The sequence below is a fragment of the Nasonia vitripennis genome, chromosome 2 (genome assembly GCF_009193385.2).
Source record: "Nasonia vitripennis strain AsymCx chromosome 2, Nvit_psr_1.1, whole genome shotgun sequence".
Classification (NCBI taxonomy): Eukaryota; Metazoa; Arthropoda; class Insecta; order Hymenoptera; family Pteromalidae; genus Nasonia; species Nasonia vitripennis.
This window is the reverse complement of record NC_045758.1, coordinates 18011088-18029627: the sequence shown is the minus strand read 5'-3', so window position 1 is coordinate 18029627 and position 18540 is coordinate 18011088. Positions and strand designations below refer to the sequence as shown.

Sequence of the window (18540 nt, the reverse complement as noted above, 5' to 3'; positions counted from 1 at the left end):
GTCAAGCTCATATTACGATATTGCTCAGTGGTGCATCATGTCATATAAGAAACAAGTTATGCTAATCAAAGTTTATCTCAAAGGCTAGTTCCCAAGATAATCATCATCAAGCGGCAATATTTAATAAATATACGTCAACACTCAACGCGCATTAATTACAAATCGAAGATTAAAGATCTATATTATATTAATTTTCAATACAACTTTATTCGCTCTTTTCTTGTTGATGTCCTATGCTGATCATAACAATAGAATTTCTAAGTTCTCTGAAATAACTAAGCTCGATTCCACAGTCTGCAGAAGATTATGAGAAATTCGCCGCTCTAACCCACTTCTCCAACTAACATAGAACAGTGTGAATCTAAAATGAACGAATTCTGCGCGCATTTTATTGGATTCATGCATTTCTCTTTGTTCAACTGCTGGCTTCATTATACAGAACTTTGTGTGTGCACTCGAATCCTCTCAATAATTATTTCCTAAATTAATTTTCCCTGAAATTCATCCCATCGTGGTCAAGTAACTTTTTTCTCTATTCTTTCACCCTATGACACAACTTGCCGCAACGCTGGCCGGTCGTCAGAGGGGGGCCCTTCGAGGCCGCGCCGGCTAACTTGGCTGTGATGCCTGCCACTCGAGATGAGACTTCCAAGGCGATGTTTGTACTTCGTCCCAAAACTCGCAGGCAACTTTGCCGCACGACGAAGTCAACGAAGTTCGTCGGATGGACATCCGATCTCACCTTCTCTCGAAGCGAACCACTTACCGCCAGTGCGGCGCTACTATACACCACTGTTGCTATTGCTGCTTTTGGCGCTGCAGCGACTTTAGTTAGTATACCCGTGCATATTAGTATTAGTAGCAGTACCAAGTTCACGTGGACAACTTACTTAGAAGATCAACTTGTCGGCCGTTCATGAAAGACGAACTATCACTGGATTATTTGGTTCTGAGACCATTTAGAATGGTCTTGCAAAACGTTGATGCATAATTATTAAAGTAATATTTTGAAAAGTTTCATACAGGGATGAGCATTGCACCCTTCCGATAATTAATCAAATATATTTATGAAAGATTGATAACCTGGGTGCTCGACTTATAATCTCACGTATAATAGGTTCTATTAATAGGAATACTATTACAAACCTAAAGAAGGAAACGTGAGCTATAAATGGTATTTAATATCTCTGATGAACATAAAAAGAGCTTGTAAGTTAATTCGTGGACAGTATAAAAATAAACATCCAGATATTAAATTTAGCTCGTGACGACTTAGTCCAGCGAGTAAATGCACTTATACTACTTGACAACAGTTCAAGGATAACAGAAAAAACAAGCCATGCGTTATTTTTTACGACTCGATATAAATAGACTTAAAATATAGTATAGGCGAAACACATAACAATGACAAAATTTACCACCTGAACATTTGGTTTTCTTTGAAGGTATTTTAACTTATTGAAGAGCCTTAAATTGAAATATTTTTTGTATATCACTCGGTGGTATACATCCGAACCTATGTCATACATATTGTAATGTACTATTTTTCCATCTGTACGAAATTTGTGTATCGATTGATACATTGTGCAAACATCATTGTTTTAAATTTTAATTCAGTCCCACCCACTAGACCGGTTGCAGGAATAGATTAGGGTTGACGAGGGCAGTAGTTCGCCCATGCGAATGAGCCACTTTCCGTTCAAAGATACCGATAGACCAATGGTGTGCGCATAGCTATCGATCCGGGAGGGATTTATTATTTAGTGATTGCGACTGCTTGTCGCCGCATGCGTCACCTAGTAACAAATGCGTCCTTGACATCGAGACGTATAATAAGCTCCACAATGGGGACACGTGGAACATTTAAGCAAAGGTATTTATTGAATCTACCAAATTTTCGTGTTCTGTGACTCACTGAGTTTCTCATTAAGATTTTTTTGCCCTCTTTCGACTCTATTAACTGTATTTATTGATGACATTCATCTACTTTCGATTATTTAAAGCAACATGTTTACATTATTAAACATGTTTTAGTTCCCACATTTAATTGTTACAGTAACACTCTGATGTTGATGAAGATAAAAAACTTCTGCCATGGAATGTGAAAAGAAAAATGTTTTATGAGCGTAACTAATCCAGATATAAACACGATGATTCGCCATTTAGGTTGAACGGACGATAAATTCAATGCTCGTGGCAGTAAAAAAGTAGCCTTTCCCGTGCATAGATGCAACTTCTTCCAAGACGTTTCGTTTTTCCATTTCTCGTGTTCCAATAAACGTGCGTGCAACACGTTTTATCTTTCTTCGCTGTAAGCGTATCGCGTAACTCGCGACCCTTAAAGGCGCGCGCTATCGACGGCGAATCGCTGCTGGTACGCCTGGATTATTTTATACGCGACTGTTTCCTGATATTTATTCCTGGATGAGCGGCTTTAATAATGATCAGCGCGGATATTAATTTATGATCGATTTTGCGGTTCTTATCGAGTCCACCTTTTCGGGCGGGGAAGCGAGGGGATAACGTTTGAATAAATTTAACTGCATAAATATTGATGACTATGAACTATGTTTATATAATGTATATCGGGCAGGTTACTGGTGAACGTCTTCATCGTATTGTACAAAGTCAAGCGCAACGTGTACGAATCTCTCGTTTCATGTAGTAAGAATATACTACAGGTGTATATGCTTTAAAAAAATATCGAATAACCGATTCAAGAGTATATTATATATTCTTTAGACGAATCAAGGTCAATTCCGTGGATTACGAGAAGCTTTCTTAATGAATTTTGTAAATATTTAAATTATGCCAACTTCTCGTAATTCCTTCGCGCGAGTGCAACAGACCCAACGCTACTCCTTCAAATTTTCAAAGTATATATGCCTAATTTCCGTAGCAGTTTTAAAATACCTTATTTTGTAAACATCATACAATTTCTATTCATAACAGTGATAGAAAAACGCACCTTTCAATTCATCATATATTGCAGTAGAAAGACATTGTGAGTTCGTTTTATCTTATTTCACAATAAAAGTTGCATATTCTTGAACCTTGAGTGCTTTAAAGCATAGATGGTATCTAATCTAATCTTATCTGATATTTTAATATTGTACACGGAAAAAAATGATTGGTAATAGTAACAAAGCGCTTGGCAAAATACGCATCAATATACTATATTATTGGTTAATCTTACCGTTTATATCAGATCTGATTCTGTAACAAGAAAGTTAACGGCCTGGAAAACAAATAAAAGTGCATAAAAAATAAATCAATGAATTATATCTGATATTACATTTATATTTCGATACATAAATCGTCCAAATATTAAGAAGACACTAAAATGTTTATAATTGCAGGTTGGCTAAAAAAGCTTTAAAAATTGCATATGGAAATGTTTTATCATATTTTTGTATGGAAATACGCGATATAGTAGGTCGTCGGTTTTGTTGATTTTCAAACTTGCAAAACGATTTGCAGGAAACGAAATAAATATTTGATTATATTTTCGATCGTTTTCTCAACGGTTTTCAAATAAATTTTTCCCGACGATTTAATGGGCCTGTCTGTACAGCATTATTCATACACGGTTACGTCAAAATTAGTAGAATAACCCGCAGAGATCAGCCGCTTCCATTCACCATAAACTTGGGATAATGAAGCCCTGTCGCCTAACAAAACGATTCATAATACATAGCAGTCTGGCTTGCAAAGACCGTTTCACAATTTACACGCTCCGGCGCTGTCGCTTCGGCGAACGAACGCACTGATCGTCACCCTGGCAGTCCCTTGGCCGTCATATACGCGAATTCCTCCGTAACCGACTACGTCGCGCGGCGGCAGCAGCGTGCTATGCAAATCCAGCCGTTTAGTGCTCGGCTTTAATTAATGCGCGCAGAACGCGTGGAGCTTCGTTACGCTACAGCCGCCACCGTCGCCGCTCGCCCGCTGGAAATAAGTAAATACGCGAGCAGCTAGACACGTTAAAAGAGAGGACCTAAGGGTAGGCCAAACGGCGAATGAATATTTATCCAATGTCGCAGAGGTATATTCCGTCTTGCATTTGTTTTTTCTACTGGCTCTCTGTTTGCTCTTTTCGTATGTGAAGATTTTTTATCGGATCACTTCAAAGGCTTGTCTGCTTTTATTCCGAGGTCCGTTTTATTGCCTTACCATGAGTACTCTTTTAAGTTCCTCCGATCAAGCTGGCGAATTTCAGACATTTCAGGGCTCATCTCCCTTCTATGTGGTGTATTTACAATGTTTTGCCAATTCGTTAGAAGATTGAATGTAACTAGCTACTAGATATGGGTGAATATTATAAAATGAACAAATCATCAATTCATACCAAACAAAATTAACTCTTATTTATCGAACTGATATAAGGGAGAAATCACGTCAGTTAAATGCGACTACTCTAGTGAGACGCTCCAAATTAGTAATTGGCACGTAATTTTTTGTTGGCATAGGGTTTAGAGGTGGCACCCGTGTTATTTACATATTGTATATCCGAACGCATGTAAAAAACTTGGTCTGGTGAGTGTGCCCTCAAAATTGCAACAACTCGATTTTTCGACTGCAAAGTGTTCAACTTCTCGCAGAATGACTCATATGCGTAGTTTTCTCTCTTTTTATACTCGAATTTCACAGTACAGCTCTGGACCTATACATAAGCAAGCATACATATGTATACATATAGCAAGTCGAGTTATTTTTGTATAGTGCGTAACATAGTGAAACTATATTCTTAGTTGCATTGTAAATTCATAGCAATATTTTAACACTAGCAAAAAGTTCTAACGATGCCTTCCGTAAAATAAGATTAAGTACATTGCACAAATACTGTCGACGAACAGCAAATGAAGCCGTATAATATGCAGATGGTGAAATAGTACATTATGCAATAAGGGCGGATTTTTCCTGCAGGTTGGTTTACTGCTTTAGCTAGTAGATTTTTCGCGAAGGTGTGTTTACTATCCGAGCAAAGCGAGGGCAGTAACTACCCGAGGCAAAATCTACTTTCGTTTCGTGGAAGGAAAATTATAAAAATTTAAAAAATCTTTTTTTTACTTTTGTCTTCCTGAAAATTTCTTATTTTTCCCGTAATTGATCATTTCACCCACAAATCCCACTTGCGGAAAAAATATACTATTTGTGCCTTTAATTTCAGGCATAAAAAGTATTTATTTTGGTCGAGTGTGGAATAAAATTTCATAAGATAAGTTCTCGAGCTCGTACAGAGAATTCCTTAAATTCATTACGAAAATTCATTGCGTTCTTCGTTTTGTGAGTATTTTACAGTATTTCACCGCTAATTTTATTCCATGAAACTCAAAAAAATCATAAGAATTTAAGGGTAACGTTAAAAGTTCATTCAGTTAAAAATCATTAAAATGGTCTAAAATCCTAAATTTCTTAAGAAAAAATCCTCGAAACATGCAGTTTTGAAGAATAAAGAACAATTTTTTTCATAAATGATTCAACAAAAATGTAACGTATCGTGATAATTATCAGCGAAAAAAGAAATAGAAGCTTTCTGCAAATTTCGCTCGTGTTATTATTTATAACAAATGCACGCTTAGCAGATTTCGACATGCAATATCCGTAATTAATAAACAGCCTTTAAAAAAAGTGTGGCATACCTGCTATTATACCGATACGAAAAAGTTGGTATGCTCAACATTTCATAATTTCATGGCTTGAAAAAAATATACCGTTGAAAGATATTAACTTTTGTAACTAGTAACTTGAATTTTGCATCATATGAATTTTTTTACAAAGTTATTTAAACATCTTTTATAATATCTAATTTCTTTTAGAAACATATACAATTCACCGAAATATAACCCTAGAGCAACGCAGTATATTACGAGAACATCGCCAAATTAGTCTTGTATATGTATACGCTCTCTCTCTCTCTCTCTCTCTCTCTCTCTCTCTCTCTCTCTCTCTCTCTCTCTCTCTCTCTCTCTCCCGAATAATTACTTGAAAAACCAAGGTAATCTTCTGGTTTAGATGAAATTTCATAGTTTTTCGCGTGTATTGTTTCAATTAATTTTAATTAAAGTTCGCCATTGTTTACTCGTATTTTTAGGAATCAACTGATGATTAATGTTTAGAAATGTAAATCATATTGCATGATTAAAAATTTTTTTAATCAAAGAATTTCCGTTACAATCAGCACTTTTATATTTTTTTCTGAACATAGATATATGTTACTCGGTGTTCTCCGCATCTCTACTATCCTCGAATGGGTGGGCCAATTAAAATTTCACACTCGAAAAGTACCGACCTTAGGGTGGGAAAATGGAGATGAAACGCGATAACGAATCGTCAGAAGTAAATCGCGCAAAAAGTGCAAGCTTGCGTGCAAGCTTCTCTAGAAAAAATTATCGATGTGTACGAAAAATTTGAAGCAAATGGAACAAAGAGGTCGTGGCTAAGGGTCCTATTAAACATACAGCAACTTTCACTATCATATTCACCTTGTATTAAATTATAGTTTACTGTGTGTTTCAGCGTCTGTGGAATTCAGCATTTCCAGCGGGCTGGTCATCGTCACTTGAATCTATTTCAAAGCACTTATTTCGTCGTTGTGACCTTCTCAACCGTGGGCTACGGCGACTTTGTACCAGATATATGGCCCTCACAGCTGTTTATGGTCATCATGATTTGCGTCGCCCTCATTGTTTTACCCACCCAAGTGAGTAACTCATCAATTATTCAAGTCTGGCTGGATTGTGGAATATAACTGAAACTGTTCGATTGTAATAAAAAGCTACATATTATCTTTATAATGTGACATCAATTGACAAAGCTCTTAAATTATGCAACGATCATTGGCCGTTATTGGTAATAATACGGTCTCCTATGTGTACAATCAACGTCAATAATTTATCAATCGAAACTAACAAGTCCATTATTTCTTTATCTTTAAGAAAAAGGCCTTCATCCGGCGGAATCATTTGCGATTTTATTTCCCGAAAGCCTCGTAAAAATCGAAGCCGTAACATCTCTTTCAAAAGCAAGCAGTTAATCCTCCATTGCACTCCCGTCAATTTCAATTATCGCCGGAGGGCCTTTACGATGTCATTAATTCGCGATCGCACGACCGACACTAATTGTCGTTTCTCGCGGCCGCCACCGCTGCGTGTGTAAAATTCGCCCGTCGCGAAGGCGCCCGTCGACGTTACTCCCTACTTTATGGATTTTTTATGAGCTCTCGCAAGGCTCGGGCGCAAAGATGATTCGCGAGAGCGGGCTCGATACGAATTTCTTAGCCCCCATGAGCTCTAAGTGCCTTTTATAACGTTCGCTTCTTACTTTGCCAGTCCTAGTGGTACCCTTTTTGTTTCTCGCTGTAGCTTAACGCGTTTGTTGAGGAAAGGCCAGCAGCGAAACGAAATTATTCTTCAAATGATTTTTATAAATAACCGAATGACAATTCATTAATTTTTTGCTCATATATTGGCCATCTCTTGGGAGAAAAAATTAATAAAATCTTGTAAAAATACATTTTATGTGAGTTTCTTCGTAAAATACAATTTTCATTGAAACGAGCTCGAAGCTTCGCCGCGAAAAGATTTACGTAATCCATCTTTTGTAAAGATATTACTTTGTTAGAGACTTCTTTTGTCGTGTTATGTCATGCACTGCGAATATTGCATCAAAATTAATATTTGTTCACGCAAACGATTATTTTCTTGATTTAACAACTCTTTACATTGCCAATAATCAAAAAAATTGATTTTTTTGTATTAAGAAGTTACTATTGATCGCAATCACTATTGCAATCGAAATCGTAAGTTAGTAAACTTGCCAAGCTGCTTGGTCCGAAAAGATTAAATATCAATTTCTTAACTTTCATCGTGCTGAAACCCTTGGCAACGACGCTTCTTCATTGGCTCCGGCGACGGCACATGACTTCATAATATTATAGGCACGGCCTTTTTCGATGGCTAAAAAAGCAAGAGCTACTGGAAATCCCCCTTACGCTTCATTCGATATTATTAGTACAATAAAACTTGAGTCGTTATTTGCGTGAAAAAGAGAGGCATATAATTACTAATTTCTAAACCTGCTAATTACATCATTTCGTTTTTTTTACAACGTATTAACTATATCAACAAAACACTATTTTATCCCACACCTGACCGAAAAACCCGCCTTTTGCCTCTGATCAGCCGGTTGAAAGTGGCATATTTTTTCCGAAAACTAAGTTTTACGGGGCGGAAGTAAAATTTACCAGAGCAAAAGTAATTTTTTTTTCTTAATTTTCATTAAATCAAACTCATGCGTACTTCTCTATCCATCAGAATGTGATATTGTTTTGACCCCGCTTTTCAGGACCAAAATGTGGCCTTTCAGTTAAGGGGATGTCGTCCTAAAAAAGACTGTTTTTCTATTACATAAAACTTTTTGAATAAACTTTGCAAATGAAAAACCGAGTCTGTAGCACCGTAGTGTTAGAGTGGAATAAAATACACAAGGCAAAAGTAGATTTTTTCCTTGGGTGATTATACTGCCCTTACGAGAATATTTTTCCCTCGGGTGTTTACTGCCCTCGCTCCGCTTAGTAAACGCACCCTCTGGAAAAATATTCTCGTTCGGGCAGTTTACTCACCCGCGGGAAAAATCTTCTACTTTCGCCCCTTGTTGCATCCTTAGAAATACCAAGTGTGTACCTTTACTTTAGTGATACTAAACGAAGTGTAGGAAAAATTCTTAGTGTTTGCCAGATAACTAATTCCAAACGTTCGCTGCCTCCCTGTCTAATAGCAACACCACGCCTTCGCGAAAATTTAATCTCCAGCATAATTAATCGGATTTCGCGCTCCTCTCATATAGGCGGAAAATCGGTGCGCACAGCTCGCACACGCATACATACATTCAGGGCTCACTTGTTGCCCGTTTGGCTCGCGCTCGCTCGCGTAATCCGAGCCGCGCTCGTGCCGCTTGACGAATGGAAGGCAGCGGCAATCTCGCTTTTCCCGCTTCTCGTATCGCTGTCACAGCGGCCCTACACTAAAGGCAAAGAGACGGACAGCTGCAGGCCTGTCAGCGGCAATGGCACGTCAACGCACAAGCTTCGTGAAATTTTTACTTATATGTATACCTAGACGAGCTGCGCGCGGCGCGTAAAGGTGCCAGGAAGAGTCGACTGTTTTAATGAAAATGGGGATGCGACGCTGATTGAAGTTTTGTGATTTTAAACCTTCGGTATAGACGTATATACGCGGCCGAGGCGATGCAACGGGCGCAGTGTACGCCGAGGGAATCAGCCGCGAGTAATCGAGGATGGGGTTTTATTGAAGCGAGGTCGAGCTTGCGCACCGGCGAAATCGATCGCTATCCCTCTGTGACGAGGAGTGCGTTGACACATCCGTGAAATGTTTGCATGGAATGTTTGTAAAAAGAGGCGAGTATACGTACGGTTTTTGAGTGCTTGTCACCTCTTATACGTAACTTTTCAAATGCGATTCACCTTCTGCAAACTTGCAGCAAATGTTTGAAGAAGCGATTATTTGCCACATAAACATATACTATTGGCTTTGTGTTACAGCAAACTCAGAGTCGATAAACTGACTGCTTCGTCGGATTGTGTATGAGGAATAAATCGACTTTTTGAATAAAAAAAGGAAAAAAGAGATGGTGATTGGAATTTGCGTGTGCTTTTAAGCTTTTAACTGCCATAGTCGGCTCTTGAAATAGAACATGGATCACGTATATTCTCCATTAGAAGAATCGATCCGTATTAATTGTTTTTTCCCTCGCTTGAACAAAATTTCGTCAATCACAAAAGCCATGCGGTCGTCCGTTCTAGCTTCCCACGCTGTTACAAATACAAATCGCATCAGGCTTTTTGGCGCAAACTCCAAAGCTCTTTCGAGGTATAAATATTATAGGTGCTAAGCGAAACGTGGTGGCGGATTTTGATTACCAGTGCAGTTTCTCGAGTCGAATAGCCAGACCAATCCAATCAATACATGCCTCTCATGCTTCCGTCCACCCCCCTCCCCCTTGCCGATAGAAAATTCAAATGATATACATCTCGTTTCCATAGTTCGAGCAGCTCGCGTTCACGTGGATGGAAAGGCAAAAGCTTGGCGGATCCTACTCGTCGCATCGAGCTCAGAGCGAAAAACACGTCGTGGTCTGCAGTACGACCCTCCAAGCAGACACGATCATGGATTTTCTTAACGAATTCTACGCGCATCCACTGCTACAGGTGAGTACACAGAGGCGCGTCGAAAATACATCAGTTTTATTACAAACGCGCTATTCCTTCGGAATTTTAAGTCGCTCCTCTACTGTCTTGAATAATATACGACATAATAAACTTATGAATATCTGACTTTTGTCGACTTGGTATACCGATACAACTCTAAAAGTTCAGTTTTGACACCTGACCAATTTTTCTCAGGACTACTACGTGGTACTTCTCTCGCCGATGGAGCTCGACACGACGATGCGCATGATCTTGCAGGTGCCGATCTGGGCGCAACGAGTAATCTACATCCAGGGCTCGTGCCTGAAAGACGGTGACCTGGCGCGAGCGCGCATGAACGAGGCCGAGGCCTGCTTTGTTCTGGCGGCGCGGAATTACGCGGATAAGACTGCCGCCGATGAGCACACTATCCTAAGGTAAATCTAGCGTAAGCTTGAGTTCGTACGAAAATGTGGTCCGAGTAGATAAGCAGAGGGAATGTCCTATGAAGTGACCTGGCCATTGTAACGATCCAGCAAGTGACGCAAGTTCGCTGAGAATTATTCTGTAATTTATTCACGTCATAAAATTTTCACCTCGACTTGTCTCTGCTCGATTGTTATTAAAATCAGGTGTCTGCTGTTTTAAATTATTTTTTGGACGATCCGTAGGTCATGGGCTGTGAAAGATTTCGCACCGAATGTGCCACAATACGTGCAAATCTTTCGACCAGAAAATAAATTGCACGTAAAGTTCGCAGAACACGTGGTGTGCGAAGACGAATTCAAGTATGCACTACTAGCAAATAATTGCACGTGCCCCGGTGCCTCGACACTCGTCACCCTTCTGTTGCACACATCGAGAGGACAGTGAGTTGAACAAATTTTGACTGCGAATTTTACATTTATTCCAGGACCGATCATTATCAGTTTAACATTTGACGATCTATTTTTAGGGAGGGTCAACAATCGCAAGAAGAGTGGCACAGATTATACGGAAAATGCTCGGGCAACGAAATTTATCACATAATCCTCGGTGACTCGCGCTTTTTCGGCGAGTACGAGGGCAAGTCTTTCACTTATGCATCGTTTCATAGTCACAGAAAGTACGGAGTTGCCTTGGTAGCGGTAAGACCAGCCGAGCTTCCCGAATTTTACGAAGATACCATTCTACTTAATCCAGGTTAACAGTCTTTTTATTTTCTTGGTATAATTCCATGACTCGTCTGAATTTATTCGCTGAGATCAGTCGAACACAAACTTAGTAATTTTTTCCTGTTTCATTAGTTTTGGTTCATTTGCAAATATATGATTGGACTTTCAATACAAATTAAAAGATTAACTTTCTGTCGATCTTTATCACTTTTTACATAGAAAGTAAGCTGAAACATTAAACAAATCTCGAGGATTCAGACTCAATTTCAATTTTTTCCTTCGTCAGCTTAAAAGCTTTTTACTCCATTCAATTCCTTTGGCTCAGTACGTGCCATTTGTCCTGGCGCCCTTCTAATCAAGGAAAAATACCTCGCTGTTATATAGTGAAACGCCAGTTTCGTAAAGTAGATGGATGGTTATAGTTGTGTTAACAAAAAAAAAAAAAAAAAGAAATGCTAAAATTTTCCCATATCGCAAAACCTGTCGACAGGTCCCAGACATATCATGAAGAAGACGGATACTTGTTACTATATGAGCATCACCAAAGAAGAGAATTCAGCCTTCGTAGTAGCGAACCATCAGACCGGCGCCACAGGCATGGAGCCTACGCAGGTCGTCGTTGAGACGAAGGCCGACCTGAATAACCCGACGATGACTAGCGCGGCGAGCTGCACGACACCCGGCACAGCGACTACCCTGACGACGGCGACCTCTCTCGCAACGACGGCTACGACCTGCAGTAACGCAGTTGGCAACGGTACTAGCAGCTCTGCCTCGACCACTACTACACTACGCGTTATTACGACAGAGGATCAGGAGACGGAGACGGATAATCATAACAGTGAGCCCCGCGCGGCCGACGGCCAACAGGCTCCTACTCCCGTCGACGACGATGACAATTGCCTACCACCCGGTACACCACCTACTACTCGCGACACCAAAAGGGCTCGACATAGCTACTACCACAACCACCAACCCCCCCGACCCCCTCAGGTTATCTTGCAGGTCCTCCCTAGCACGCCCACACCACTCCAACACCACAACCTTCTGCTCGCATCCGATGTCCACCGTGAGTGTCGCATGACCGCTTCGTTATGCTGCTTCATTCGACTACTTTCTTTTTCGATTCGTCACACAGCATCTTTATATACTTTGCTCACTTTTCTCACCCACTGATATACTACTCAGACTCTTACTCAGCTCTTTCATCTTTTTCTGATAGTACAAATTTATCGATCATTGGTGAATATTGAATACATTCCAATCTGCAAAAGAACATCCTTCTTTGCACGGGAATAATGCAATCAAATATAATTACATTCATTTTACTGATATTGTCTTAAAAATCTCTCAATCGCTGGGCATTATTCAATATTGATGATATGATGTCTATTGTTCTTTTATATCGTTTAGCTCTAAAGGTGATTGTTTTATCATCAATGAGGTGAATAGTACATTTATCTTTTGTCTGCAAAATTGTGGTTTTTTCATAATTCGCTGACTTAACCATCGGCCGTTATTTTAATCATTGAACAGAATGAGAAATTCAAAATTCGGCCTTATGTTTGCAGTTAAATTATTAACTCTTATATAGACTCTGTGTTCGGGTGAGGTGGAGGATTTCAGTAATAACGACGTTATTTATAATTTATGCTCTTTAGTCATCCGCAACACTGACATACACATATAGAAGTCTCGGATTAATTTAAACTCTTAATCACATCACGCGAATATTTAAATTTACTATTTGAATAATATATTTTTATGAATTATTTTAATTGCAGCATAAATAATTATGTGCTGTCCTCCTCATCACTTATTATAAAGATATTAATAGTTTTGATGCCTCAAATTATAATATCAGCACACGTTTAATTAATATCTGCATGATCTTTAATCATCTTCATTTTTATTTTATTAATTAACTTATTGCTTATTAACTCCAATACACTTGTATTACATGTAATATTCCACACCTTGAAATAATAATTCCTTAAAAATCATTAAACATACACACAACAAGACTGCGCAACGCTCTGTAATACATAGGAGGTCCCAAACGAATCCCTCTTTCCTGTCGAATATTGAAATTGAACTATCATTTCATTACAAAATTTATTTACAGTTAAAAATCTCAACAACTCCAATAAAATTTTCACAATTTTTCTTCGACTATATCTTGTGAAATTTGCTGATGAAGGTAAAGCTGATTTATAGTAGACTGCATCGCTAACCAAATCAATATCTCACTTCTATTAAAAGATGTATCATTTGTTTTGTTTTCTTTTTTATTGAAAATCATGTATTTTCCTTTTATTGAACGCTCATATACCCATGTACAGTAGAATGACTATAATAGCAAAACGAAAAGTTCATGCGTCGAAATTCAAATACATGAAACTCCTATTTACGGAAGTTTTTTTATTGACACACGCGATTCCACATGTACGTCTAAATTTAAAGAAGTGATTCCTCAAGTGCGAATCCGGGTTTCGGTACTTACCGTGAATACACAACGAGATTCTGAGAAAAGACAAACGATATAATCTGGGGCGAAATGTGACTTTGACTATGACTGACAGTGGCATGAGCGAGTAGACACGGTAGACGCCAAAGTGTGCAATATGTGCATGCATGCTGCAGCAACGCGAAATAGCGCACCGAATAATTTCTAGGTCACTTGCTAAGAGTACGAGAGCAAGGCAGGCGAAGGATGCATTTTAACGGATGTGCTTCGCAGACAAACGCTATCAAAGCACTAGCTTTCATGCAGACGGGACTCGCACAAATTTCATTTATTATGCACACTCAGACTTCGTTCGAACCTACTATTCGTTAACTCGTTTTTCGCGCGTATTAAAACTGCAATGTGATCCGAGTACTTACGAGTTTGGATTAACTTTTTTATAGCGCTCGATGTAAGCTGCGATCAACTGGACACCGTATAACCTATTGTTGTCAACAATGTATAATAATAGGTTATATGATTGTGTAGAGTTTTGCGGTGTAGTAAAATTACCAAAAATGTGTGTAGGGAATTTCCGTGCAGTGAATATCTGTGTAGAATTTTTCCGTGCAGTTATTTCCTGTGTAGAATTATTTTGTGTAGCGTGTAGGGTTATTTTTGTGTAGAGTTTGTACAGTGTCATCAACTGCTGCTAATGATAAAATTTCGTTTTGAAAGAAAATGTTAAATGCCTGATGACAAGTTTTTGCGACACCGAACAAACTGTACACATAAATACCCTACACAAAACGTATTTTCCTATACGAAAAATTCTACACACAAACACACACATATATATATATATATATTCTACACGGATATTCTCTACACCTATTTTTCATTATTTTAGTACTGCGAAACTCTACACAAGCGTATAACTTATATTGTTGTAAAAAAGGGACCGGTGATATCACACTCACCCAAGGTGTACACAAAGCATATACACAGAATTTTAATGCACAAAAAATTTTGTACACATAATTAATTGCACACACATAAATTCAACACAACGTGTTGACATGACTTGAAATGTGTAGAGTTTGTTTGTGTTCAGCGCAATGTGTGTGCAATTTTTTATAGTCTCATCTGTAAAAAAAATCTAACAATTAGGTTGTATGATTGTATAGAGTTTCGCAGTGTAGTAAAATAATGAAAAATCGGTTTAGAAAATATACGTGTAGAATTTTTTCGTGTAGGATAATACGTTTGTGCAGGGTATTTATCTGTACAGTTTGTTCGGTGTCAATGTTGAAAAGCTAATAGAAACATTCCGTAATCGAGAAAGAGCATTGGAAAACTAAGCCTCGAAATCAGTCATTTAGACTATCGTGTAGAAGTAATTCATTAATATCTGCACTGTTTTCGATAAATATAATTTTTGACGTGGTAAGGAGCTGTGACTGTATATTTTAAACCAAATATTGAAAATCATTCTCTCTAATTTTATACTGCTAACAACACTTTGAAGTTCGCAACATGTACATAAAGACACATTATTACTGAAACGATGTACAATACACATATTTTCACTGCAAGATACTTTACTTTAGCCCAACAGTTTAGATCGAACGTACGATATTCCTAATATTATATACTTATACTATTTTATATAAAATATGCATTGCGATCAATTATTTATTAATTCAGTAAATCTGTAGCAATATTTATTATTTATTTATGCAAAAAACAGAATCCATGAAAAATTATTTCATCATATCTCGAGTCTTACACACAGTATATTAAATTTGTGCATATACCTTAACAATTGCAATAACTTCGATTGGTTATCGAAGAATAATTTTTCATTGACTTTCTAACATAGCCTTTAATAGTGTTTTCTTAACTAAGAACGATTTGTTTCTTCAATTTTGTAAGTTTATTAATTTCGTAGAAGATTCATCTTCTGTACAAAGTCATCTATATCTTTGTAGAAGGCATAAACTTTGACGAGGCGTTAAATATAAGCATAACAAAAAAGGTCTGGACTTATGTAATATCGTATATTTACACTGTATAGCAACTTATCTCGATCCTGGGGGATTGGGCGACTCGAGGCAGTGTTTAAAGGACGGAAGTTCGTCGCCACAGACGCCAATGGCCGGAAATCACCTCGATGTGCCACGTTCGCTCGAGCCGAATCCTAATCTGCTCAGCCCCGAAATTCTCACTCAGAGAAGAGGTAATCCATTGGCTCTAGAAGCTCTACCAGCTTTATCAGATTTATTGCGGCATTAACACGATCTCGCGTGCTGGCGAATTTAAAACTTTGAGATCGTTACTCCGATTGCACTGAAATTTGTTTCATTTATTTTTGAACTTTTAATAAACCTCAAGTAAAGTTATCCTGTCGAATTTGTTATATTCGTCATTTTATACTCTTCTATAATACAAGATGTGAAAGGTGGTACTAATTGCTTTAGCTATTCAATTCATGCACAACCTACAGCCAATATATTTTAGCCATAATTTAATTGATGTCAGTTCATATTGAATGCAATAAAATACTACGATATGGTATAGTTTAAAAAATTCTATAATTAGTATTTCGCTACATTCAATCACGATATCATTGAATCTAGAACTTTAATGAAATCTTGATAGCTTTTGGCTTATATTTGCTTTTAGGGAGTAGACGTCCGAGTATTCTGCCAGTGCCAGACATGATGACGAGTTCTACGTTGCACTTGCCGGGCCAAGAGTCGCTGGATCACGAGGGCGATGAGTCCGAAGATGAAATGGACGATGATGTTCCTTGGCGATCGCCCAGCGAAAAAATAGCGTGAGTAGAGTACATTTATCGAATCTTGTGTCACACATGCAATTTCACCGATTAGTAGAACCTACACGTTATTTCAGAGATTTTCCGAGTGGTACTCCACATATTTTTGCATCTTTCTGTCTGATATGCGAATCTTTATAGGGTTATCTTATACGTTTAAATGAGGTTTCATCAGTCATCATCACTACCAGTTATCTTGAAATCTTTTGTTGCACAAAACAGTTTTAAGAAAATTTTCGTTAGAAATTTTAGGTTTATAAAAAGGAATCTGCAGTTATAGTGAGTTTGACCTTGAAACTTGTGATATACACTGCGATAACTATTTTTCTGTTATAACAATAATTTATAATTTATAAGTCGATGCATTTTTACGTCTACATTGAAATTAAATAATTTTAAGCTCCATACACTACGCACGTTGAAAAGTTACTTAGAAGGTCGATCTCTTAGAGTAAATCACTTTAATCACTTACCAAAATAGAATGCCCCAAAGAAGCTTCTTAATACAGTAGCAGGGATCTTCTCTCTTTTGTAATATTTATGTTGCTACAGTACATCAAGAAGCTTGGCAGGCTTTTATCTATAAATGGATTTTCCGAATTTTTTCTTGTGAGCATAAGATGCCTTTTGCTTACAATTCATTAAAACTCTTCCCTTAAAATTTTTTTTCAAGTACCTAGGAAAAAGTCTTGGACGTCAGTCTGTATCTTACTTGAAAATACAAGATAGGTGTAGACATTTCTCCCAAACCACCCGGATAGGAGTGAGTACTTCCCGTGCAGGTGTAAAGAAAGAAATCAATAAATACACTTGTGTATATATATATATATATATATATATATATATATATATATATATATATATATATATATATATATATATATATATATATATATATATATATAAGCTTCGATAATTAAACCATCAAGGACACGAAATCCGAGCTCGTGAAACGTACCGAACAGTGCTACGATCTCTTCGTACGTCCACATCCTGCAAACCGCATCTACATAATCCACATGCATTCAATCGGGAGGATACGGCATAAGGCAACTGTGCATCATCATCATCATGATCGTCGTCGTCGTTGTCCTCAGGAAACTCTCAAGCACTTGGTGTAATATCGTATATGCACCATGCATGATGGCAGACGTTGCGCACGCACACACACGTTATACATGTATTCTCGCACGGAGCAAGGGCACATTAGCCCGTCTGTATGTATATATATATATATATATATATATATATATATATATATATATATATATATATATATATATATACTTAATTCTATAAAGATAATGTTACTTATCCTATTATATTTAACTAATTGAGTACATTGCTGGTGCAACATCGACAACTGTTACAATTATATAATATAGAGATTGTACAATATAGAGTGTGTGCAGCGATAAAATGCCCGAGACAAAGTAATAGGCGGACATGTGGATGACATTCCGATAGAGGAGATATGGCCATATAAACGCGTGTATCAACTCTTCGCGCACGCGCACGTACGGAGGAGGCGCGTGTCTGCAGCAGTCGCAGAGGAGACGATCGTTTTAACGGCTGACTCGTAAAATTATAAAAGCTTGGCGAGGCGTGACGCGCCGTATAAATCGACCTGCTCCCCGATGGAATCTTCCACTACTGCAGCCACCTCGACTGTATGCGACTGTGTATGTGTGTGTATGTATATATATATATATATATATATATATATATATATATATATATATATTTATCGCTGCACACACTCTATATTGTACAATCTCTATATTATATAATTGTAACAGTTGTCGATGTTGCACCAGCAAGATACTCAATTAGTTAAATATAACAGGATAAGTAACATTATCCTTATAGAATTAAGTTAATTAACTCGAGATGA

General features: G+C 37.8%; 1 protein-coding gene across 10 annotated transcripts in view; it reads left to right on the top strand.

Moving 5' to 3' along the window:
• Positions 1–18540, top strand: part of LOC100119391 (potassium channel subfamily T member 2) — a 240894-nt gene that overhangs the window by 205447 nt on the left and 16907 nt on the right. For all 10 annotated transcript variants that reach the window (XM_016989186.2, XM_016989185.2, XM_016989184.3 and 7 more), the window contains 8 exons: positions 6520–6703; positions 10064–10228; positions 10424–10644; positions 10879–11076; positions 11163–11389; positions 11852–12430; positions 15885–16046; positions 16493–16646. In XM_016989186.2, coding sequence (XP_016844675.1) covers positions 6520–6703; positions 10064–10228; positions 10424–10644; positions 10879–11076; positions 11163–11389; positions 11852–12430; positions 15885–16046; positions 16493–16646 — 1890 coding nt within the window. The remainder of the gene's footprint in view (positions 1–6519; positions 6704–10063; positions 10229–10423; positions 10645–10878; positions 11077–11162; positions 11390–11851; positions 12431–15884; positions 16047–16492; positions 16647–18540) is intronic.